Here is a 26,494-nt window from a genome sequence, read left to right as displayed (position 1 = left end):
GGCCGCCCTCCCGCCAGGCCGCAGTGCCAGGGAACAGTGCTTTGGGAGACTAGAGAGGCCCGCGGGCTTGGAAATCAGCAGTCTGGGTTGTGCTGTGCAGCCTGGCAATCCCAGAGCACAGGTGACTGAAGCGCCCTTTGACGCGTCATCTCAGCACGACTCTAATTGCGCACACAATTATTCAGTCCCCTTGTAAGTCCCCGTATAAGGTGAATCTGCATCACGTTATGATTTCTATGGCCAGACCTCGTGAACTGCCTTTAAGGGGAGAAGGGAGGACAGTTCATATTCAGGGAGTACCCATTCGTGGCTTTTTTGCCTGGGCTGCAGTCTGGAAGCATCGAGGCAGTTCCCAGTGAAGGGAGGGGTGATAACTGAATTGCTTGATCAGTCTCATATCAGGTGTAGATTCACCGTGAGAGAATTATACTCATAAATTGTGTATCCCATCGTTTCAGTTCCTTCATAACATAGTTGATGGCATCTGTGGCCGTGCGTATCCTCGATACCAGGATTATAGCAATGTTTGGAGCTTGTCAGAGTGGATGGAGGTTTTAGAGAAAACGAAGACATATTTCAAAACTGCAGTTGGCAAAAATATATCTGATGAAGAGGTAAGGGCTCATCACTGGTTAGCCTTGGCTTTGAGAGATTATGACTGGAGAGATTAGTCTTGTAGTTTGTTTAATCCTGAAATATTTTTATAGGACAGCATTTTAATAGTAGTGGATTAAGCCTAAAGAGGTAAGCAGCATTTAGAGATACACTGCCAAGACTTCTGCAACAAAAAGTGAAATTGATGCTGATTTTTGAATATTTTTTTAGTATCCAGGATACTTGTTAAAATACTGGTTTAATCACTCAAATTGGTATGTTGAGTACCACCAGATTAAATTTGTTTACATAGTCTGTAAATAATAGTGCTCGTTAGCAATAAAACCAATTCACCTTCTTGTTTGGTTTTCTTTATTCATTAGTACTGCATTGAAGTGGTAAAATGTTGACTGTATGTAAACAAATTTTGTAAAAAATCCGACTGTGAATGGAGGATCATGTGGTACAGGGACTGTAATTCAGGACATTCCAGTACATATGAATTTTGCAAAATCTTGCTCCATTATTAGAAATGTTCATTCTCATGTCTTGCACATTGCTTGTATTTTGACCACCTGCTAGCAGCTGGGTCAAAGAAAGACATCTGTGTAGCCTTGAGGACCTTGAGGAGTATTTGTATTTCAGTTGAGCTGATGTATTTAGCCTCTGCCCTGATACTGAGAAACTTACAGACCTAAACCTGAGTTGTTTGGGTGTGTGATGTTCTTTGGATTTTAGGGTTGCATGTAAGAAGGCTGACAAAGCCTCCATTCTCTGGTATCTTTTAATTTAAATGACGATTTTTTTCTGTCTGTGTTGCTGTGGTAAACACTGACTCTTAACTATCAGAGGGCAGCCACAAAGGGCAGTATAAGAATCAAGTCCAATATAACAGCTATCAGCTTAGATATATACAGAGCACAGCTATTGCACGTGGTATATGTTACTTCTGTGGTTCATAGTTCAAGTAATCATGGTTTTCATTTTTATTTTTGTAGGCTGCTAGGCAGATAATTGAGTTAAATTCAGACTGTCAAGAAGCAATCACAAAATGTCTGAAAGGTAGAAAGGAAGAAATCAGGAATGCACTAGTAGAAGGAGTAAATGCAATCTCTTCTGCCCAGCTGCAGGATTTTGACTGGCAGTTAAAGGTGAGAGTGTTGCCTTAATGTTGTTTAAAAGCAGTGTTCTACAACAGAGAAATAACTATTGATACAGTCCCATTAGGCCTGCTCCCTCTGCAGAATGGTTCAATTTTTATACGTATTGGAAAAGCACATTAACGATAACACATAAAGACTTGCCAGAAATGTGTATAAACTGCAAAAGTAAATTCTAGTAATTTGTTTTATTTTGTTTTTCCTCTCTTTTCTTTTAAAGCTTCTTAGGGAGACTTAGTGCTATTCAGGAACACCTGAAGGTTTTGTATGCTGTTATGATTTTGAGGCCTGAATAAATGGTATTTTTTTCTCGAAGAGGAATTATATACTTAATTTTAAGATTAGTTGACTGATCCAGGATAAGTTTTGTTGACATTTTCAAATGCTTATATTTTTGCAATAAAGATTTAATAATTAGTTTGAAGTCATTTATCATTAGACTTCCTGTTTTGGTAAAAAGTCAATGATAATGGTGTTCCCTAAAGTAGGATGGTGGTTTGAGGTTATGAGGACATCTGGTCTAAATTAAACACTATCAAAGACTTAAAAACATTACTTACACTGTTTGTATTTTTGGTTAGACCATGAGAGCTGTTAAACAGATTTGTAGAGCTGTTAAGTAGTTTTCCATGTTAGCAAGAGTGCTAAATAATTTCTGCAGCAAACAGCTTTGGAAATCAAAGAGCAATGCCGAAAACAGACAAGTTTTTGTAAGAGCACATATGGCATCATAATGTTCTTTAGATGAACTGTTACTGGGCTTGATCTCTTGCTAACTGTGTTTACTGCTAACAAAAATACAGACTTATGTGAACTCTTGTTTTATGTTTGTGGCTTCTTTTAATTTTTTCTTCTAGAGAATTTATTGAGTTTCTTTCTGTTAGGTGATACAAATTTCTGGTACATGCCTGAACTATTATTTTTCTCAAAACCACTTTTTTTCCCATTTGAGCTGGTTATGATTTTTTTTGCTTGCCATGGGTGAACCCTACCACATTCTATTCTCTAAATAAATAGGTCTGTACCATACTAACTTGTAGTATTATCAACTGATCTTTGATTTTAATACATTTTAAAAGCATTATTTATGCTAGAGTGAGTATAGTAGTCAACAAAAAAGAAGGCACAATTGGCATATAATCTTCATCAGTGTTTGTCTATTAGGATATCTGACAAAGTGTTTGATCAGCTGCAGGGTGTTGAAAAATGCATAAAGGTCTCTTTCTCCTAACAACCCCATTCTGTAAGACCCTTCTTGTTGATTAGAAGACCTGTTTGAATATGGTGATTTCAGAGTTCATATACTTCATTAAAGAGCCATGATCAAATGTATCCTTTCTTTTCACCTAGAATACCAAGGTGTGGATCCCAGTAATTTTAACAAATTGGTTTTGACAAGTGTATTGCTGTGAAGAGGGGGTCTTTATTCGATATATTGTTGGTATTAACAAACAAAAATCCCAATAAGAGAGGAAAAAACCCTGGAAGCTGCAGAGATGACTTGTGTGAAGTTAGTTTTGTCACGCTGGTATTTGTTCTGGTATTAGAAGTTCAGTATAAAGTACAGATGTGAGATTATGAAAGACTAAAAATTTAATGGCTCCATCTTCCACTTTATTGATGTTTTGTCAATCTGTGTAGCTCGCTCTCTCCAGTGATAAGATCTCCATGCTGCAAATGCCACTCCTCAATCTTGATTTGGATGTGAGAGAAAATGGTGAAATTAAGCCGATTTCTATAGAGATGAATAAGGAAGAGTTGCAAAACCTAATAAATGCACTGGAAGCTGCTAATAAGGTAACTTTTACTGATTTAATCTTTTGTTACTGACTTGTCATGTACTGATTTATTTTAAGCAAAATTCATAGAATCATAGAATAGTTTGGGTTGAAAAGGACCTGTAAAGGTTGTCTAGTCTAAGCTCCCTGCAATGAGCAGGGACATTGTTGACTAGGTTGGGCTGCTCAGAGCCCTGTCCAACCTGGCCTTGAATGTTTCCAGGGATGGGGCATCCGTGTCCAGTGTTTCACCACGCTTACAGTAAAAAATTTCTTCCTAATATCTAGACTAAATGTATTTTCTTTAATTTAATACAATTACCCCTTTCCTGTGCTGAAAGATTGGTGAGAACTCCCATGTTCCCTCAGCTTCACAAAGCGTCAGTGTTTGGGAGAGTTATTTGGTTCATATTAAGTCCTTTAATTTCCATGGCATAGTAAATCAGGAAGAAAGTTACAAAGATTTCAATATAGTAACCCAGAAGAGAATTTCAAGTGAAAGAATAAGGTTGCTGAGACACTGAAGGGTCACAGATTTCTTAATAGAAAAGGCTAAGGAAAATGAGGATTTGAAGAAAATGGTGTTCTCATGAAATTACAGCCCTTAAGAGCTTTCACAGCTTGCTTGCTTATGGATTTTCTTCCCTGCAAAACTAAATAAAAATAGTATGTGAGCAAGGATTCTTCTGGGACAGACTTCAGTGTTCACATGGCCTTTGTTCTGCCTGAGGGTGTGTATGGAAGCTGTGGGATGTGGTCATGTACTTAGTTCTGTGGGCACACAAGGAGGAGTTCACTTCAGGGGAGTTGGTCCTTTGGCTCTGCCTTGTGCAGAGGGAATCTCACTGAACCTGGACTTGCTATTCTACTTTTTGGTTAGAGGCAGCTGAAGAATGGTTTGCAGTAAAGGGTAAAAAAAGTTACTGAAAGTGATGGTTGTGTGAGGTTGTAAAAGAACTGAGAGAGGAATGGTGTGCTTTCTGGAGGCAAGAAATGCTTATTCAGTTGCATCTTATACTGAAACAGAAAGCAAAAGGCTTCTTCTCATAGGCTGCTTAAGTTTTGGTCTTAACCAACTTTAATCTCATTCCTTTTCTCCTTTTTGAAGGTTGTTTTACAGCTGAAATGATGGAATTCAGATCATCAACAGTATCTGCTGGTGATGGCTCCCCAAATAATTTGGGGAAAAAATGTGTTTACTGCAAAGCAAAAAGTTTTGGTGCTGTAAAATACTGAAGTGAGAAGACTGTTCTGACTTGTGACCAAATGAACTACTAATCTTTCAATAAAAATAATAAAATCGTGTATCTATTTGACCAAAAATATGAAAATCTAATGTACAGTTGCTATTAGTACTAAAGATTTACAGATGTTTGGAAGAGAATTACTTACAACATGTGCCATACTTGTTTTGGTAAAACTTTGGCAGTTACTACACAGGTGCCTGGTAAAACTAAGGCATCTGACTTGCATTGTATGTTACCTTATCTAAAGTGCCACGCTAATAAAGAATGTGAGAGTATTTGTAGCATTAATGTATTTATACTTGTAAATATGGCAAATAAACACCTGACTTTGTGTGTGAATAATTGTAGTAAGTTATTTTTTGATTTATGAATCACTAAACTCAATCTTTTTAGATGCTGGGGGAAATCAGCTTTACAAACAAAACCAGTGTAGAACCACAGAATAGTTGAGGTTGGATGTGAGCTCTGGAGGTTATCTTGTCCAACTTCACTGCTCAAACAGGGTAACCTAGAGCCAGCTGCACAGGGCTGTCTCCAGATGTCTTGAGTATTTGCCAATGATTGAACCTCTCTAGGCACCCTGTTCAGTCCTCAGAAGTTGTAGAAAGAGCACTGGAGCGTTATTCAGAGTAAAGTTGGAGTTTTTAGCTTAGTTCTTGTATCTTAGTTGATAGCTTTTCAGTTAAAAGTATTAATGTTTTCAGAAGGGGGTGCAGTGCTGGAGAGGAGCTGACCTATGTAGACTGTGAGAAAAGTTATTCCCAGCTCACTTGATACAGGAGATAATTGGTAAATTCTACTGGAAACTTTTCAGAAACCAGATGGAGTTTTGATTGTAGTATGTAACAAAAGTTAAAAGCCATAACACTAGAGAAGGGTACACCAGCAATCTTACGGTTTCTACTATTTATTAAACCATTTTTTCCACTCCAAAGAGCAAGTTATCTGTAATGCTTACATAAATACTAATGCATAATTCTCAGTGTGTGTATACTAGGCAAGTTTTGTATAAATAAAAAGGCAAATTCTTGATGACTTAACTTTCTTCATAGTTTCAAAATCAGGGTCTTGATTTCTTCCACTCTTTTTTGTTGTGCCATAGCTTTTTGTATATGCAAAGTTTAATACATCAACATAAAATAATGGACTTCAGAGTACTGGTCACAGAAGAGGAGGACAAGAAGCTATTGTAGAAAGGCTTCTATGAAAAGGATTTTATTGGGTTCATGGATAGGAAACCTAAATATAACAACGAGCACAGATGTTTTGTAGGTCAGAAAATGTTTTTAAAAATATGTATGCATGTCAAAGGTATTGTTTCTCTTTTATTTGGTACTGGTACATTAATCAGGTATGCATGTTCGGTGTCAGCAACTGAAGAAAGAAAAAGTGTGGAGAAGTGGGTAAAGAGTTGTAAAGATGAAAGACTAGAAGATATATCTTACAGTGAAAGGACTGCAACCTCTAACAGATACCGCTTGATCATAGTTTTGGATTTCCATAAGCAACAAATTTCATAATGGATCAAATAACAAATAAAGGCCTTGTATAAATGGTACAAAATTCAAGCTAAAAATCAGATTGGAATTGATAATTGTTTAGTTTTATTAAAAACCTGGGAAGAGTTACTGCGGGTTGTCCATTAGCATGTTTAGGAGGATGCTGTTTTTTAATTGTGAGTGTAAGGAATAAATTTACCAAGTCTGTTTATTTTATTTATAGGTATATTTGTGTTGACTATGCTTTTTCCTTTCCTCTAGATCTAGTTGCTTTATAGGAGGATATGGCCATATGTGTTTAAATGCTCCATATTGTCTGATGCGTGTTTGAAGGTATAAATCTTGCCCATATGATGGGCATGTATTGCTAAAAGGCTTTTGTTGAGAAAAGAAGCTTTATTTTTTATTTTTATTGTTGCCATGCTCTTTTTATCATATAGGACAAAAGGACTGGAGACTACTTTTATTTATAGTAGCAGATTTAATAACAGCAATTTATTTAATAAAGTGTGCTCTGTCAAGTTTGGGATGTCGTTTGGATAGAAGCAGTTTGTGTGCTGATGTATTTATACAATTTATAGATATACTGTGTAAACTAAGAAAACAGATACCTAGAAAGTCTGTACTTCAATGAAAGGTGGATATTTAATTTTTAGTGTATTGCTGAAATGAACTTCTGTGTTGCTACTTAGTTTTCAAGATCAACTGTTCAAAAAATACAAAACAGTTTTATTTTCTCAACCGTAAAAGGCCACAAATAATAACTTCAATTTTTATGTACAAGCAGTGAAACTTGTATTGCAGAATCTGCCATGTCTGATAGCAATTTTTTAAAATGTAGATGCTATTTTCAGTATTTCTGACTTTTTCTTAGTACTAGACTTAAAGAGTATACATATTTCCATTTTAAATTCTACAGCAAATTATATAATAATGGATTTCTAATTAAGGGTATGTGGTGGTGTTTATTCTTTAGTATTATTCTATATTTCCATATCCTTTACTGCGACACTGAACAGAAAAGGCTGAAAAATCTTTTTTCAATTATTTTTTCCTTTACGAAGACAGGTTTCTGATACTGCTGTTGTTGACAGAAATAAATGTGCAATGAGATGCTTTTTTTAATAGGTGTTAGACTTTGTTGTAAATCTGAGTATTTTTTAATATAACCATCAAAATTATGTTTCTGATAGAGGCTTAACAACACTGTGAATGGCTAGAGGAGGACAGGAGCACCAGCTGACGAGCAGTTGAGAACTAGCAGCTGAAATATGGCACTGTGTTTGAAACGTGCATCCTGATCTTACATTTACTGAGAAACGTAAGGCATGTAATGGCCTCCAGCAGATGGCAAGGAAAAGGACAAAAAAGAATGGAGAAAAGAGCTTGCTCTTTGTACCATCTGTCAGAAAATGTTTTTTTCTGTCGTTGCTCAGAAAATTAGGTATTTCTGGAACAAGCCAGGTCTCCTGTTATGACAGATAAGGCATTTGTGGAGACTACCAGACCAAATTAATGCAAAAAGCTAGAGCTTTCACAAGACCCATTACACTGGTGTCACCTTCAGCTACACTTTGCTGAATGCAGGTGGACATGAGCAGGTAGCAAATAGGACAAACCTACACAGGACAGAAGCATGTGAAACAAGCTCATGGCCAGGAGCATGTCTGTCAAGTGTGCCCAGCCATGCTCCCTCCTGGCTGAGGAACAGGAGGATGGGTAAAGATGCTGGCATTGCATTTCCAGACAGAGGTTTTCATAAAGTGTGAAGCTCTGCCATGCATGTCACAGCCCCTGGAGGAACTGTATGCTGGGACCAGAGTTAAATAAAACTGCACCAGTGACAAAAGCTGAGGACAGTTTGTGTGTGAGGAGCCCCACTCACAAAGAAACTTGTGTCTGTGACTAAGAATTAGGCCAAAGGTGTGGGAGTTTAAAGAGACCCCATTAGCATTAAATAACTCAATTTTGTCCTTGCTTATCTGCTCCATTTGCCTATATCTGTATTTTCCTATGTCGATCCATGTGTGAGCTCATTCTAATTAACTGGCTTCAGCATGTGGAATATCTTTGAGTTTGCACATCCCACCACACTTACTGGTAAATACTGTTCCCAGGAGGTGCTTCCCCTTTGGCCCAGTTCAAAAACATGGGTTCACATTCTCCCAGTCTTCACCCTGCAGAGCAGCTCACTTCTGGGTCCTGCATACATGGCATGGGCAAAAACCCCCCAACCAACCATCATAAATATGTTTAAGGAATCTCTCTGGTTTTGCAGGTACTAAGGAGAGACCTCTTGAGTATGTGATTTACACCAGAAACAGAACTTTGCACAGAAGGCTTTTTGAACCAAAAGCTAAATAAAATAGTACCTACAATAAAATGGACACACTATGTGAAGTTTTAATTTCACCATGTGAAAAACACCTACAGAAATTCACATTGCATAAACATACCTGCAATTTGAATCAGAAAATGCAGCATATCTTGATACAAAATATAAAATTTAATTATAAAAATAATATTACTTGTCCTCCACTAGTGTTCATTGCACTTTTCTCTGTTTCACAGAAATCTTGCCTTGATTTCAGAAAAAAATACATTTTTCATATCAACCATGTCAGCTTTGATCTTGGTATATCTTGATCTTGGTATCTGCACAGCAAGCTGTCAGTATGGGATTGACTATTGTTGTAAAACTGCTTTTGCAACAAAGCAATTATATATGCCAAGAAGCTGTGTTTTTAAAAGGTCTAAATAAGGCTGTAGAACATTTCTGAGTTCTGAAGCAAGCCTTTCTGATGGGAAACATGTTGAGACATAATTATACTTTCTTCTGAAAGGTGGTTTTAAGAAGCAGTTAACACCCTACCCTGAAGTATGCACATTTTGCTATCATTTTGAGTAGTGAATTAATATTTATAATGACGTATCAGCAGTAAAGGGATTTTTACTGGTACTAAAGAATGCTTTCATATGTGCATCGAGATAGTCTATAAATTTTTTTACTTCTTTAAATCATCCTTAATTACATTTGGTGGTATATGCTCTTTCCTCTGTAAAATTATAGTTCATACCTGCTTCAGGACCTCTCCAGAAAGACCAAAAGACCCCTACTAAAACCTAGAAAAGGAGGCAAATATCACAAAGATTCATTCTTTGGACTTTTGCAGGCCTGTGTAGAGAGTCCTACATAGAGAAGGCTCTGGCTATTTTTAAGCATTGGGTTAGTCAGTTAATTTATCTAATAGAGTAATGAAAGGCCCTGGAAGATATGGGGATTTTTACAACTAGGACCTGCTACAGTTCACAGGGACTGCTCTGGTGATGTACTATCTGTGGGGAAGGATTCCTAGCATCATATAGACTAAATAATTTTTTTTGATGGCTATGGTAAAAGAGTATATTTTTCTTTTGGGGGGAATGCAGAGGTTTCAGATCTGCCATATTTCTGTTGATATTGATTTAAATGGGAGCCAGAGCAATGCTGGATGATGTAATGAGAACTGCTATTCACTTCCTTTGTAAAACCCAATCCTGAATTCTTTACCTATGCTAGTCTCATTCAGCTCTATCTTGAAATGCTGATTTGCCAGCTTTGTTTCAGAAATGTTAGCTACAGTACACAACACTCAAAGTTTCCTCTGAAAATCTAAAAAAAAAATCAGGTAATATGGTGTTAGCTAGATCAAAACAGCAAATGACATTTCAGAGATGGGAACAAGGAAACTGGTGTGTTCACAGATGTGAATGAGATGGCTGATGTTCTCACCAAAAATGCATGATCTGCTAAATGAAACCATCTTAATGAACATTTTCGGCAGTGTGATTGATTTTATACTTTTGCATGAGACTGTGAAGGTACAGAGAGCCAATAATGAGTTAAAAGAAATTGATCAGAGATGATCTCTAGCAATATGATGTGCTTCTGCTGCCATGTAATTATTTTGGGTCCTCATTGGTACTGGTACTCAAATGCAATTGGATTTTTGCAAAAAAAAAAAGGTGTAAAAGAGTGAGTACCAGGCCATTTCTTAGACTGGCAGCAGAACGAGACAAGAAGTGATATTTTTGTAATTCTGGGAGACTCAAGATTACTTACAAAATAATTGAGAAATACACATGTCAAGGAGCAAACAACATCATTAGAGTTAACTCCACACTCCGAGACAGTAAGTAGACCAAAGTCACCCAGTCTTCCTTTAAGAAATGCCAGATTTTTTATTTGTCACTTGATTCTTTCACCCTGTGCATATACATTTCAGTATTACTACGTGCTGAAATTCATTATTCTTGTGTGATCTCCTGCCTTCCTTGGGCTGCAGTGTGGTTGGTTGCCCGTGGGGGTAGGAAGAAACATACTGGTACAGTCACAGATCTTGGGAGGTTATGCTTTGTAATACAGACCCCATTTAAAAAGTATTTTTTTACATAACAGATATAATCCAGCCTTTTTTTTACTAATACTCCCAAGGATGTGTTAGCAACGCATCCTCAGTATGTGAGAATTCATGAGAATAGGCTCAGTGGTAATGGGAAACAGCTGCTGGAACACGGACCCCAGGCCCTGGGTGACTTCTCTCGAGGTTTATGTCAAAAAATCCTCCACTTGCAGTACAAAGGGAAGAAACATTTCCTGTAAGGGTGAACTAGGTGAACCAGCAGATATTCTAAAATAGCAACCTCTGTGCTGTTCAGTGGTAGCATAAAGCACTGTAATGTCAAAAATATTACTGTTTCATTGAAGAGAGTATTTTTTGTGTCGAATAAGGTTGGGGTTCATCAAGCTTCTTTCTGCCAGAGAAGAGGGGTGGATTAAGGTGAGCTTTGTCCTCTGCTAAGATAGCTGCTTTGTTGAAACTTGTAGGAAGGTAGTATCTCATAGATCCTTTCTGTTTTGTTATCTTTTGGTTGAAATTATTAATGGATTCAAATATTGTTGGGAGACTCCCAGGTAGGCACACAAATATACATGCTCAGTAACAGTAGAAATGCAATGCCTTGGGAAACTGAGCCAAAAATGACTTCCAGTAGAAATTGCATGAGAGCTGCACAAACTGTATGGGAGTTTAGCCAAAACCTCATTAGCAATAGGATCTTATCTATGCTGATCTTGAAGTCTGGTTCCTAAGGGTAGGGAAACTACGGAAGAACAACAGTGAGGGAACTTAACATTACAGCATTATTCACCTTTATTGAGTAAAGTCAGCCAAATTACTCCAACCTATTGGTGGGAAGAGATTGTGTTTCTTTTCTACTCCCTAATTTCTAGCTCCAGATGGCAACATACCTGGCTAACCCATAAACAGACTCATTTTGCCATCCTATGCCACTAATAACCAGTGGCTTGCCCTTGCTGCCAAGCTGTTGCTCTCAGGTGAGAAATGTTTTCTTCTGCTTTTTACTCTAGAAGTAGTTGTACCTACAGTTAGTGGCTCTTGCCTCTGTATGTGGTGGGGTTATTAGTCCCCAGCCAAACTTTGCACCTAGAGCTGGCAGCTGTTTCCTGACTCAAGGTGGTGGCTTCCAGCTCTTGATGCAGATAGGCCTTGGTGTATGCTGCTCAAAATGGGATGCAGGGCTGGGATTTGGATTGGCGGCATCTATTCAACACCTCCTGGGGCAGAAGGGTAGACACTCCTATTTTGGAACGTGCTGTTCTTAAGGACTTTTGCATTTGCATCTTGTTTTGTTAATGGCTTTTACTCTGCTCCATTCTTTTGTCTTTTTTTTTTGCTTGGAGCTGCACAATATAACTGCTTTTACTCCATGTGCCTATCATCTGTGCCAGAAGTATCTGGCTGAACCAGAAATTAGAAAAATATGTGTATGCAGATGTTAGGGGCCTACAAGAAAAAAATGCTGAAGACCAACAAAGGTGATCTTTGCCCTTATAATCAAAAATAAAGGATCCTTTTTTTTTTTAATCTGAAGTCTTCTTTTCATGTCGTGTTGGATGTTGGGTCTTCCAAAATGTTCAGTGCAGCTGTAAGGAGAGAGGTTGTATCATCTCTTCACCACTGGATCAGCTGGGCTTAATTACTGACCTGTGGTCTGTCCGTGAATATCTTTGGCAAATCAGGTAATGCAAAAACATGAGTCACTGACAGTTGTCATGTTTTACACTGCAAATCTGCAGAATGTATTACTTTCTTTGAATTAATTTTTGTGTATAACCACAAAGCAGGCAAATTCAATGACTCATGGACTTACTCTGTAAAGTCTCGTGCCAGTTCAAAGAATTCAAAACCATTTAATGGGATAGGTGTTTGGAATGGAGAGCACATATGGTCCTACTGCTGTCTCCCTCCTGGGGCTATTTCTTGCAGTTAAAGTTCAGTTTGCAAGGCTTCCTTGTGTTCTCTGTATTCTTTATTTTACAATATCAAATTAATATTGTTAGTTTCCACTGAAATATTCTTGATATAAACACTACTTAACTATGACTAAAGACTTAATCAAACTGTCCCATGTGGAACTCTTGTTTAAAAATTATTTGGAGTTTTTTCAGGGAGGGGATAGGCATACATAGCCTTTTCAAAAGAGCCATTTGCCTGAATTAATATTTGTCCTGAGTCACCTCAAGTTGTACTCAGTGGCTGATTATCTTGTAAAACTGTGCAACTCCTTAGTAGACTGGAGGCTAAAGATTGTAGCAGCAGAGAGAAGACACCTGAGGAGACCACCATTGTGCTCCGTTGAACCCGGGATGAGACTGGGACTTTGGAGCCCACATAAAACCTGATAGTTTCAAAGACCCCCCTTATATCAGCAATGACAAATGCCTGGTTTGCAGCCTTACAACTTTTGTAGTGAGTAAATTAAACCTATTCCCTTTCTTGTTTGGTGATTCCATGATTCCAGACTCTTTCTGGAGAAGCCTGCTGCACAAAGGGAAGGTGCAGCAGGCCCTGGTCTGTGAGAAGGTTCAGGTCTTTCACAACATGACAAACCACAACATGTAGGAGGGTTTCATTTATTATTATGTTCTGATTGAAGAGATTTCAGTCTCAGTTGGCAATAAAGTCATCAGCTGACGTTACTGCCAGGCAATGAGGAACTACTGAAGGAGATTTCCACATCACTTTGTTTGCATCCTGACGAGTGTTTCTTTCTGTACCGGCTTCCATTGATAGTATCACCTCTGTACCTACACAGACTCTGTTGGCTTGTATATCTTGACTCTCCTAAAAGTATGAAACACTTGCAATATGAAAAAACCCATCTGATAATAGTTTCAATAAAATGCTGTTAGGCAGCATAGCGTCAGCGCTCTTAAGAAACTATTGGCAACAGAGAAGGGAAATGGATTTAACATCGATAGGAGATGACTGACCTATTGCTTCTCAGTTGCATGGATGTTGCTAGCCCTTTGCCTGTGGCTCCTTGGCTGGAGTTGTATCAGGCAATAGGCAGCCAGGTAAGAAGAGGCAACTCCTCAGGAGTGCACCCAGTGTTGCCGGTGTGCCGTAAGACTCAGCTGCGTCTCCTGGTCCTCAGCGGAATAAAGAAATCTGAAGGAAACTCTGTGCAGAAATTTCCTCAGATCTGTTCCCAGAATTCTACCAACTTTTGGGAGAAAGTTGCAATTACCAGCCACAGGAAACCTGGGAATTAAGAAAAATCTTGGCCTGGGATATCCCTCAGAGTTGCTTCAAAGAATGAACACGCGTTTGTTTTCTCCTTTTTAATAAAAAAATACGTATGGCACAATTGTTCTCATAAATATCAACTTTGCTACTTTGTGGAAATAACAAAATTCCATTGAGATCAAATCAGCTGATTCCTTGCTTGGAAACTCAGTGGGACTTCTGTCTGCTATCCTTTCTTTCCTTTGAAGATCTCTGCCTCTGAAAATGTGATTCGACTTCTCTTTGAGTGACACTTCTCAAACACGCTATGGAAATACTTCCCAGTATAACTATTAAGTTTGAAGTGAAGCACGGTGCAATAGTTATAATCCTTTACACTGTAATTTCTTCAAATTTCTCTACACTCTAAATGGTGAAAGATAGTGACATAGATACTACTAGTAGTTTGACTGTGTTGTTTGGAAGCATGCTGCTGTGAGCTGCCAATATGTGATAAGAAATACAGTGGAACAAATTTTTACTCCACTAACAAAAGTTATGTTTGGTACAGAAAGGTCATGGGTGATGCATAAACTTTGTAAAAAACAAGGTAGAGCAATTTTTCTCAAGATGCTCCTTAAGAGCTGATCTGTACTATTCTGATCTAAATGTTGTGAGCCTGGATTTGTGTTGGGTTGTTGTTTTTTTTAAAAGCTTAAATCTAGAAGTGTTCCACAGCTGAGTATCTTACATTGAACATGGAACATTATAGCTACTGCAGTTCTTCAGAGTTAATGAAATTGAGAAGGAAAAGAAACAAGTCTATGTGAGTCTGTGGTAACATTGTTGCATAAATTAGTGGACATAATACAGCCAGTAAACAACATTGAAAAGAATAAACATGATGGGAAAGACCATTCTGGACCACTTGTCTATCAGGTTAACATCTGTCAAATCAGGGATTTTGACTTTGATCTGGGATGCCCTCCTTCGTAAGTGTCCTTTTTTATGGAGCCTGTGCCTGTCCAGAGCACTCCTGTTGTAGAGGTCTCTGCTGGAAGTGGCTCTTCTGTACTGCAGGTTGGCACTGTCGTACGTGTACGTGGTGGCTCGGGGGTCACGGAGGCTCATGGACACATCTGTACTGCCAACGTCATTTCGTATTTCAAGTGGTCTGAGAAGCATGTTTCCATGGGCATCAACCTGTGTCAAGGAAGGAATGTGGATTAGACAAGTTCCTCAGCCAGCCCAAGGTGTTTCCCAGATGGACCTTGTAGCTCTAGTGTCGAGGTGCTCCTGGGGCTGCAATGACAGTCATGGCTGCTACAGCATTCACAAAAGTGAAAAGATACTGATTACATTTTCCTGACTAGTGTGAAATTAGCTATTAAATATCTGAGCACCTTCCATCCTCACTCAGCTTCTTGGTCTTGTAGTTCAGTTAGTTGTCGCATCCTCTGTGAAGTAAGACTTTTGTAATTTTCTTTTACTTGGATCATGGCCTTTATGAAATACTGTTTTTTAAAGTCTGTAGACTGGGCACCTGAAGCTTTCACATACTTGAGGTGAAAAGAAAATGTTGCTGTCTCTGCCCATTTTAAACAGTTTTTGACTGTTTTAGTGCTGCAGATTAGTTTCTAAAAGTTTTGTAACAATGGGTTCATCATATGAAGAGCATGTAGATACATGCATATTTTATCAGTTATTGTAAAATACTCATGATGAGAATTGCTTTTGGGCAATTACTGTATTACAGGGATGTAAATCATAGCATACTTAACTTGTTCATGTGCATATAGAATAACCCATTTTATTCAATGAAACCTTACATTCAGTTGCATTTTTATGTATTGGTATCAGAAGCAGTTGTTTCAAATATGTTTGTCACTTTATTTGTGCTATTAGTCAGAGCACTGTTTTAAGTACCTGAGCAAAGAACTGAAAACTGCAACCAGTATGGACATGTCTGGCACAAACAACTATGTGTATATATAAAATATTTTTCGTATCATTTTCTTTCTTATGTATGAATGTAATTAACCATGAATTGCTGCGTTGCTACAAAGTGTTTTCCTTTTCACAAATCTTTAGTTTTCTACATGTTTGTAGTAAAACCCCTTTTGAAAAGTTTTTGTAGTGTTTCCAGGCTGACTTCTGACTTCTCCATAAAGACTTACTAGATGTTTCAAATTCACAGATATTTAAACATTCACTGTAGCTCATATGAGGGAAATATACATCAGAACAGAGGCCTCTTAAATGAAACTTCAAGGTCTTCACCTCGAGGCTTGAATATTAATGTTGTTTTTGATAAACTGTGGTATTTGACCTATCTCAAATTTATAACAAACTAGACCATGTCTGTGGATACCTTTATATCAGGGAATAAGATATTAATTATAGACAATACCTAGTCTTGTGAAGCACTATTGATATGCAATGCTTTGTTTACATTCTGAGCTTTACATTTTTAGTATGACATAGCAGAGCTAGGAAAGGATATTATAATCTACAGCAGATTTGAAGTATGTGCAAGAAAAGATTCCAAGCAAAACACACAGGGAAAACCAGGCTCTGTGGGTTGCTGCAAAGGAAAGCTGGGACCACAGAAAGTTTCAGTTCCACCTGGCAATGCAGAAGATGTTCCTTCCCATCACCAGGAGAAATCTTTACACCATAACTGCTGGTATATTTGCACTGTGCCAGACTAAGCACTTAATAACTGAAAGCAAAGCAGTGAAGGGACTATTCATGCAAAAACCACACAAGAGAACTGAGGGGTAGAAAAGTCTTCTAAGTGAAGTAATAAGTCATCACAGATACAAAATGCACTAGTCAGGTTAGGAAATGGATTCTGTATGTGCTGAAACAAGCATTCAGTGGGAACACCCCAGTTTCCACCGTAGTTTTGGTGGGAAAAGTTCACATATTCTAGGTTAGAAAGGCCAGTTTGTCACAAATCAGCATGGCATTTCAAAAGTTTCCTTGAGATATGGGCTACCCAGTTCACACTTTTTAGGTCAATTCCTCAAATCTAAGAAGGAGGATTTAAGCTAGGGTTTCCTACTCTCCAGAGGACTGCCATAACTGTAGGACTATTCCTTTACTCTGAAGATCTGACATTATTTTTGTGGAAAAAAACAGTGATCTCAGAGTTGTCTCTGTGAAAAGAATTTGGTTTTAATTCTCAGAAGATAGGTCAATCTTTTCTTTCCAGTTTTATGAAACAGCTCTTTCAGCTGTCTTTGATTACATAATCTAATATGTAAGATAATTGAGTTTAGTGTTATAATAATAGTAACAGTAATGCAAGCATCATTAAGCAGTTATTAAGACTTTTCTTTTGGGACGACAACTCATAACTGCCTGCACTCTGAAGTGATTCACAGGGATCTTTCTTAAACTAATATGCTCTGACAATTTATTTTGAGCCAAGCAGTGTCTGAATTCCTGCTCTAAGTGTTCTGAATGAACCTGTTATTTTAAAAACAAATTTAATTTAAACCATTTTAGGCAAGATTATTTGCATGTCATGAAGCAAGTTGGTCTTGGAATTGCAGGCTTTGCAATTCAGAACAAAGAGCCTTACACTGATCTTGACTAAATTAGCTCATGGAAGTATAAAAGATGTTCTTATGTACCTGGTAAAATTGCTCTGTGCAATTTCCCACATCATTACAACCCTTTCAGTATATTTTGAAGTTCACTCCAAAGAATTAAAACTTGTGCAGCTGATCTGCTGCTGAGCCAACAACTGTGGTGAAATTGTTCTCCTGAGATGCACTTGGTTCATTACAATCTAATTGTAATACTAACCCACACCTCCATCCATGGTATGACCACCCCGCCTGGGCATGTGCTCCGTATTTTATTGCCTCTATCTTTAAGAGTGAAGCAAGACAATTTTACACCAATCAGTAACAAAGGTACATATGACTAGAGTCACTGAAGTTCCACCTAAATGTAAAGAAATAGGATACAAATAAGCTGAGAATGGGGAAATGTTAGGGAAGACTTCATTGTAACTACTGGCATTGATCGGTGGGTTGAATCTGTCTTCTACCCCATAGGGAAGCCTATTGGGTAAGAATCACTCTATGTGTGCTGAATCCTTTCATTGGGGATTAGCATTTTTCTGTGTATTGCTTTAAATATGTTTTTGCAGTCAGATACTATCACTGCCAATCCTTGAACCTTAACCTGTCACCATTTTTTATTAATGAACAGTGATATTCCATAAGCTGTTAGTGTGAGTCCTTCACAGGTGGTGGCAGTTGCCGGCAGTGGGTGACATACTCAAATAAAGAGGAAGACCCACTAAAGGGTCATAAACTGGGAAGACCTGCTGAGGGGTCTCCCTTAGGCTGTCCCTGACTAAGTCAGTCAAACCACCCTCTGATCCAGCAGGACAGTTCAGTGAAGGGTCCCCCTAACAGGACGCTGACAGACTGGTCTTGGCTTTCCTGGGGCGTTGACAAACAAGTCGAACACTAAGGGTTGAGTAAATGTCCCCACGCTAAGGGTCAATGAAACCTCCTTTTTTCATGTGACACTTAGAAAATTAGTTGCCTGCTCAGGATCATCGAATGATATTGTATGTGTAAAATAGTTAAAGTAACAAAAAGAAAACAACCCACAACAACAGTCCTGTATTGACCACATAAAGAGTAGTCAGACAGCTCTAGGGGAAGTGCATGTTAGCATTCCTTGACAGAGAATGGGTCTCAAATGCTTAGTGCTGTCTGGAATGAATTTTTACCTATTTTTTTTTTTTTTACCTTAACTGTTGGGAGATAAAAGGTAAGAACTTCTGTTTTCTCTCAATACAAACCCATTGTTTCTTCCTCTTAAGATGAAAGACTCAGGGCCATGTTATTCATACAAGCTATCTTATTGGAACAAATGCTGTAGTGTTAGCACAATCTGATCTGCAAAGAAACAGCTTATGCTCAGCAGGGCTGTTCTAATTCACAAGGAGGTTTACTTGAAGGTTAAGATAGTTGCGTGGTTATGTGCTTCCCTTCTTTTTCTCCTTCCAGTAGCCACTGTATTGGAAAATTGTATGTTTTCCTTGGAGCCTGTGGCTGGTCTCTGGCTTTCTATCCCAAGTGTTTAGTGTTTCACAGAACAGTTGAAAGGAACGTGTGATGCTGTGCAGAACTGGGGAGACAATTTATCACTTGCCTTGTGTTGTCATTTATGAACCTTTTGATGGCTCAGCTCCTTTCCAACTCACATTATGATTGCATTCTAACTTTTTCTCATACTTAAGAGGTATCTTCTGTGTAATTACTATTCACACTGTAATTGTCTGGGGGAACAAGCAATTGTATGCATGGACAATCTCAATATTTTCTTGCTGGGTGGTTTGTCCTATATATCCATAATTATGCCGGTGTCAGTGACATTTAGCTTTGACAAATGAACAAGGAGATATAAACAGTCTTTATGCTTTATTCAGAGAAACAGAAAGATTGTTTACTACAAATTAATATTTTTAATATTAAAAATAAAAATGGCATAAACTGTGCAACTGGAGAGACTTCACTTCCACCTTCTTCAGTCTGTAGAGCAAGGAACAGCCACCTAAGAAACAGCAGTTCAGTTTCATTTTTCATCTGGTCTTCTCTATACTGTTAATATCATATCGTGGTCAATTGCTGAGTGTTGCTCACACATCTAAAGCTTGTGTAATCTGGTGAAGGAATTTGAACTCTTTTAGTCTTTGGAGTTGTATGTCACATAGGAACAATCAATATCTTCACCTGGCACAAAGAGATGAAGCACTGTTACATATTTTCTAATAGTTACTAGTCCCTGTATAGATAAGTGGTGTGGGTCAAGAGTAAAAGGGAAAAAATATCCTATAGCTATACATACTTACAGCTGTACTTCTTTTATGCTAAAAAGACCCCTTTCCCCTGCTCTGGTGCAGGCACCATAATACCAGTGAAAACTCTCAAAACATGATGGAGGGGGGCTGGGAGTGGTCTCACTGGAGGGCACATAACCTCACTGTGTCCCACTGCTCCGGTCATTGCACTCTTCCTGCCAAAGACAGAAATACAACTGTTTGGCATCAGCATTTTTCTGATGAGTAAAATTAATGTTCACAATGTACCACATCAATATGTGGGATACAAAATTCACTGATACCCATTCACATGTGTGTGTTTATGTATATGTGTATATGTATGTATTTAAGATCACAAACCTGTACTGTACAAGCAGAAAGCAGTCTATTCACTGAAAGTACTCTCAGTTTCAGAATGAGATTGCTGTCTGAAGCGTGAGTACTTACAAATCCTGGTACAAAGCATGTATGACTTCCTTTTTCTATCAGAAAAATGCTGGTATATGCATGTGGTGCTTTAAAAACTTTCCATCCCATTCTGAGTACCATTCTCAGTGTAATCTTTGCTGCACAACATTTAGACAAAAGCTTTTAGGTATGAGTTATGGCATTTTTTTAGTTAAACAAACTCTCCAAATATGTAGGAAAATAACTTACCTGCACTCTTATCCTTTACTCAGTTCAGTGCATGGGGCTGACCTCTGAAGAAGTCTTGATTTCCTCTTTGTCATGAATCCTTGCTGTGCTGCTTCTCACCTAGGCTGGGTTATCTCAGGAGCTGTTGAGATAGCTGGTCAGAGTGTGGGTTGTGTTGTTTTTTTCCCTTCCTTATTTTTCATAGAAATGGATAGACAGTGTCTGTGCACAACAATCCATACGAGGGTGGCTTATCTCCTCTGCTCTGTGGAAGACAGTACTTTTTGGGGTCTTGGAGACTGCTGATTGCCTGAACTGAATTTGTGCCCTCACTGTAATAAAGCATCGCCTACACAATGGGACAGAAGGCAAATGTAAGTAAGAACTTTTAATGGACTCGTGAGTTCACTGATACTGAGAATCTGATGGCTTTGTTAATGATGCATAGCTGTAGTGGTGGGACACCAGACACACAGCTCTAGAATCAGCTATCACAGAGTTTCTGAAATGCACTTCCTGATGTGTATGTGACACTAACCATCTATCAAGATAAAGTCTTACTTGTTAGAGTTTTATGTGTCAGTCTCATTCTTCAAACTGAACAGAGGGCTCGAATACAATTTTGTCCAAACGTTATCACCTCAGGCTGTAACAGTACAGAAGTTTACAGGACAGCATAGGCAAGTTCTCATTAATACTTGGATGTAATATATTATAAGTAAAGCAGAGGAAAGAAGAAAATTTTTGGCTCATTACAATATGTATTTCCCCCTGAGTCAGACTGGGCCAAATACACCTGAGGCTTCAAAGGGTTTATTTCCAAAAAACTGGGAAAAAGTGAAATTGGTTTATAGACGTTTACAAGTGCTCAGTGATGTATTGCAAAATTAAACTTGTCCTCATTAAAAATACGTCCATAGTATTACTTCCTGAAGTTTTTCTGGCTTGTTGTTTTTAAGAGGGGATAGTTGTGTTGTGCTTGAATTTAGCTGAGGGAAAAATCCTGACATCTGTGAAAGCTGTTAAAACCTAGCAGCAGCATTCTTGTGTTCCTCAAAGCTCAGTGCTACAGGCTTCATTCAGGGCTCACTGAAGCAACAGAGCCTATCTTTGCTTTTCATTTTTGGTGAAGTTTCTGTGTGTAAAGAGGAACTTTATTATAAACATTTCTTCTATACCACCTTCTAAAGCAAAAAACCATACAGTTGAAGTGATAAATATTTAACTTCCTTGTACCCCTTGTATTTCTTCTCTGCTGCAAAAAAATGTGTCCTGAATATTAATTTGCATTTTCTGTATTTTCTTACTCTTCTTCTCTGCTGCAAAAAAAGTGCCCTGAATATTAATTTGCATTTTCTGTATTTTCTTACTCTGTTTTCAGTTGAAGATGGAACAGACCATATGTTGCTGTAATCTCCTTAAAAAACAATTTTTCTCTAGGCAATCTTAAATGCTTTTGCATGTTTTCCACCTGTATTTATCTCTACCATCATATACATGAACCTTGTCACAGTAAAAATAATGTCTGAAAAGACAGCTTGAACATTTTACCTGGACTCTATTTGTTTCCAGTTTGCTCTTCTTGCCTGTAGCATGTCCTGCCCTGCCTGCTGTCTTTTTCTGATGTTGAGGTCCTTTCCCAAAGAAGATGTAGTTTACAAAGGCATATTCCAGCAAGGCCAGGAACACAAACACAAAGCATCCCATCAGGTAAATATCTATTGCCTTGACATAGGGAATCTTCGGCAAGGTCTCCCTGAGGTGGGTGCTGATGGTGGTCATGGTCAGCACAGTCGTGATTCCTGCGAAAGGAAGAAATAGACATCGACTAATAAGACAAGGAAGGAGATTTGAGCACAAAAGGCATAATGGCAGCATTGCAGTTCTCACGCAGATGGATTAATTATGTCATCAGATTCTTAGCAGCCTAGGGAATGCGTTTTGCAGAACTGGAAAGGAAGATATCCTTGCAAGGCTGCTGAGAGCACCTTCCTTGGCTTTTCCTGCAATGGAGGGTGAATGAAATATTACCTTCAGTAACCCAGGCTGTGTCGGAACATCTTGCTTTAATTTTTGCAAAAACTGTGCTAGGGAATGTGGTATTAGCTCACCTGGATAGCAAAGAGTTGATTGCTGTTCTTTCTATGTGAGAAAATGCTTCTCACTTTATTTACAGCAGTAGCTCTTCTTGACCCCATAGGGTGATTTGCATTGCTGTGGGGATCTGGAATAAGTATCTAGCTTTTGATTGAAAATGGAGGGTTGAAAGGAGAAAGGGAAGCCTTTTGATAAAGTGATGGTCTTTGATGAAGTGATACGTATGCTTTTGCCAAAACAACTTTTCCTATTAACTAGGTGCTTGCAAGTAAAGCATTTCCATCTCATTGTGTTATCCACTGCTGGATGTTTTTTTTCTCATATGTGTTTTTCTTTTAGCTGGATGAAATTACTTTTTAGTCTGGTTTAATCACAGGTCATTAATGCACGTAGATAATAGCTCTAAGCACAGATGTAACAACTTTAATTTGCAGAGAGGTGAGACAAAATAGAAGTGGGACAAACTGGCTTTCTGGAAATAGAGTTGAAAAACATATATGCCTTAAAGCACAGGTAGTGGCAGAAGATCTTCATTCTTATGGAAAGTTGTAGGAAGGAACATGGTACGGGAAAGAACCAACTCTGTAGGTAAAACAGACTGATTTGGTGTAAGCTGGCATATTTCCACTGATGTCAGTAGGATCTTGTGTATTTATTCCAGTCACAGATCTGGCCTGAGAGGACACTTTCTAACATCAACAGGGATTGTTCATGAAGCACAGTGTAGATACCCTTAGATGTCTGAATTAGACTTTTACGCTCCACTTTGGAAGCAAAATACTTTTGGTCTGATCCAAAGACCATTATGACAACTGGAAGTCAGTCAGGATCCCAACCTATGTGCGGAGCAAGGGCTTCAGATGTAGGCAAGGTCACACCTGCCCGCCTTCCTGACAACCAAGGCCCCATGCTGCCTGTGTAAGATCCCAATTAATGATGCTTCAACCATCAGTATGGATTTGGTGCCACTGTTTTCAAAGGCAGCAAGTGTCTATGTAGTTCAGTCATTTTGAGAAGAAGTTACCTAGAGCAACTCTGGCTGCAGAGGCATCGTAATTGATCCAAAAAGACACCCACGACAGAATAGTAATCAGTGTGGAAGGCATATAGGTTTGCAAAATGAAGTATCCAATATTTCTTTTAAGCCGGAAGCTAAGTGATAATCGAGGATATGCTCCTGAAAGAAAGAAATCATATAATGACTAATGCCAAACAAAAGGAAGGCACTGATATTTCTGGGCTGCAGGAAGGGGGGACAATTTTTTTTTAACTTGCCAGTGCTTACCTGTTGTAAATTCCACTCTCTTTGATACCATCTTGTAATCCACAATAGAAAATTGTGGGAGCTCGATGTTATTAACTCCTGTTACTGCTGACTCTCCTCCATTCCAGTAAAATTCAATATCATCAGTAGTGTATCCATCTGAAACAGAGGCACAATTTGATTATTGACTTTTCTTTTTGTTTTATTACTTTGCTTAAATAGTTGCAGTTCAAGTGGAAGGAGCTGTGGTTAATCAGGAATTCAGCCTTCTGTTGTGTGACATTCCTGTTATACAGAAGCCTCCTCTATACCCTGAGGAAGCTTCTAGATGTAGAGGAAGAGAAGACAGAAAACAAGGGCAGAATTCATGATTAAAATTTGTTTTTTAGCTAGCTCTAATACAACTACTTTTCATTCAGGCTTGAGTTGCTCAGTTGCCAGCAGACAGATACATCATCAGCAAAACTTTTAAACTCTCTTTGGAGGAACTCTGACAGTAAAACCAGTTTAGTTCCCAGCTTTTCATTTGATTTCCTATGCAGGATGTGCCAAAATAGAGGGTTGGGAGCCAGTGGAGGCAAAGATGATTCCAGAAGAATTAAGGTGCCTGTAGTATTACCTGACAATGTCTGTCAGAGCTGTAGGTAATCCTTTGATATTCATGAAGCATTTTATATTTTAATTAGACCATGCCATCTTTGATCTTCTGTTATCACAGAAATATTTCTTTTTTACTCCAAACTAGCACCTTTCTTCTGTTTCCTTTTAACAGTGATGTTGATTATTTATAAGTTAATTAAAAATTAATTTGCCATCCTATCACGGGAAATGTTAACATTATTGTTACCATTTTCAGAAATATTTTGATTGAACTCAGAAGTGACTGAGTTAAAAAAAAAATCTTGCAATTGACAACATTTTTGAACTAATATTTAAACTGGTTTCACTTTATTGCATTTTTCTACTTTCCCCAGATATCTACCAAAGGAGAGAACATCTCATCTATTTTTAAATGTTTCCTTCAGGTGTTAGATTTAATCAGGCTTAAATCATATAACACAGATCAAATAAAACGTGTTTGAATTCAGAGCTTTAGAAAACTTGACAGTACTTTTGCCAGTTGAACCACCCGTAGCATCAGAAGCCTCCACAGAGATAGGAACCTATCCTTTCAAATGCACAAGTAATGCAATATCTAGCTAAGGAAATGAGTCTTGAGATGTCTTTTCCTATGATGGTGCCTAGTAATAGCTTCATCCCTGGAAGGCTGACCACATGCAGAATAGATCCGTGTTTCCCTGGTGCAAGCAGAGAATGACTTGCCGCCAGGCTCCAGAGATTGCTTGGAAAGTCTGCAGCTATTGAACAGCCATCTTTTGATGCAAACACAGTGATGGGCTGAACAGTGTTAAATGTTCACATGTTTTATTTCTGAACTGCTCAGTGCCATGGTGTTCTATCTGAATTGCTCTGAAAACCACACTAACCTATGTAATATGGATTGCTGCTTTAAGCTTAAAACTGTGCCTTCCATTATTCATGCTATTTTTATTTTTTTCAAATGAACCATCCCAGGGCTGTGACACAGAGCTCTGCATGGCTGGTTTTCATTCCTTTACACTGCAAAAGGTCAAGGTAGCTGCTTGGTAGCAGGACTTCAGTAGCTTCTTTAAAGGCTTTGCACACAAACCACAGGGCTGACAGGAGCCACATGCAGGGTGTGATACAGAATGATTGAAAGTGAATGAAGACTGCTAAGACTGTTTAAAAGACCAAGACTGAGATTGGCAGGGGAGTGTTAACTACATTTTCTTGCAAATCTGTATTATAAAAACTTTCTCTTGAATGATTTCTCTTCTCAGAAAAGGTGGTGCAAAACAGACGGCATTGGAACTGTCATCTCATAATGAAAGGGTATTGATTATGAGTAGACTTGGTACCACACAGGCATCCTCTACATGAGGTGATACTCATCCTTCGTCTTTAGGGGACAGAATAGAAAACAAAAGGGTTATCACTACCTAGATGTTGAGCAGGTACTTGCTGCAAAGTCACAGGTGAAAGTTTAGATGTGAGAATCCTGAATTCTCCTTCAGGGTTTGGAGGAAAACCATGAAAATGATTCTTCTGTTCTGCGCTGTCATCACCTGTTGACCTTTTCATATCCTGACCTCCAATTCTGCTCTGATTGTGCTGCTTCCTTGGACAGTGAAGGCTGGGACCCAGGGCAGAGAGAGGAGTTGCCTCCAGCCCTCAGGAGCTCCTGACTTTTCTTGCAGCCTCTTAAGGCAGCTGCAAACAGCCTCTCTGCAGTTTCTCTGATGTTTTGACGAAAGAGGGAATAGCTTGGCACCTTATTGTGGCTGAAATTCTCTTCCCTGAAGGTGAATTATTAGTGATTTAGTTGTTAAAACCCACAATGGTGCCAAATAAACACCTAGGATATCAAAAGGCAGATTTCAAAATGAAAACAGGCACAACCTCCTACAAAAAGATTGCACCACGTTATTGATACACTGTGTGGTGATGTTGGATCTTTGCTGTCAGAGACTGAAATATTACAGTCTATGACTTAAACATTTTCTTAAAGGACTTTTAAAACTGTATTACAAAAGCTGTAAAGAAGACCACTGCACCCTGAATGGAGCCCTGACTGAGACCTTACACTGCTTGCTGATGAAGATAAACCAACAACTCAGGGCTGGGGACATTCACGGAGCACAGGCTTAACACTTCCAAGGTCCCAGGGCTATCAGCTGCCAGGCTTGAATAGACCCCCTGAACCAAGGGGTGG

At 38.5% G+C, this 26,494-nt stretch overlaps 2 protein-coding genes across 9 annotated transcripts in view; one reads left to right on the top strand and one right to left on the bottom strand.

Moving 5' to 3' along the window:
• COMMD8 (COMM domain containing 8) overlaps nucleotides 1-5,814 on the top strand; it is a 16,431-nt gene extending 10,617 nt beyond the window's left edge. The window contains exons 3-6 of the mRNA XM_008641514.2: nucleotides 423-614; nucleotides 1,593-1,745; nucleotides 3,396-3,551; nucleotides 4,641-5,814. Coding sequence (XP_008639736.1) covers nucleotides 423-614; nucleotides 1,593-1,745; nucleotides 3,396-3,551; nucleotides 4,641-4,661 — 522 coding nt within the window. The 3' untranslated portion in view covers nucleotides 4,662-5,814. The remainder of the gene's footprint in view (nucleotides 1-422; nucleotides 615-1,592; nucleotides 1,746-3,395; nucleotides 3,552-4,640) is intronic.
• Nucleotides 5,815-11,676: 5,862 nt separating this feature from the next.
• Nucleotides 11,677-26,494, bottom strand: part of GABRB1 (gamma-aminobutyric acid type A receptor beta1 subunit) — an 86,498-nt gene continuing 71,680 nt past the window's right edge. For 2 of the 8 annotated variants that reach the window (XM_008641408.2, XM_017744575.1), the window contains 4 exons: nucleotides 23,722-23,859; nucleotides 23,461-23,613; nucleotides 21,891-22,141; nucleotides 11,677-15,052 (listed from right to left, as the gene is read on the bottom strand). In XM_008641408.2, coding sequence (XP_008639630.1) covers nucleotides 14,705-15,052; nucleotides 21,891-22,141; nucleotides 23,461-23,613; nucleotides 23,722-23,859 — 890 coding nt within the window. In that variant the 3' untranslated portion in view covers nucleotides 11,677-14,704. Of the gene's footprint in view, nucleotides 15,053-19,283; nucleotides 20,689-21,890; nucleotides 22,142-23,460; nucleotides 23,614-23,721; nucleotides 23,860-26,494 lie in introns of those variants that run through there. The other 6 variants (XR_001865282.1, XR_001865283.1, XM_017744577.1 and 3 more) reach the window with 6 other exon arrangements.

This window comes from Corvus brachyrhynchos, unplaced genomic scaffold (assembly GCF_000691975.1).
Source record: "Corvus brachyrhynchos isolate BGI_N302 unplaced genomic scaffold, ASM69197v1 scaffold17, whole genome shotgun sequence".
Lineage (NCBI taxonomy): Eukaryota > Metazoa > Chordata > Aves > Passeriformes > Corvidae > Corvus > Corvus brachyrhynchos.
Note: the sequence above shows the minus strand (reverse complement) of the source record. Positions and strands in the feature narration are given on the sequence as shown.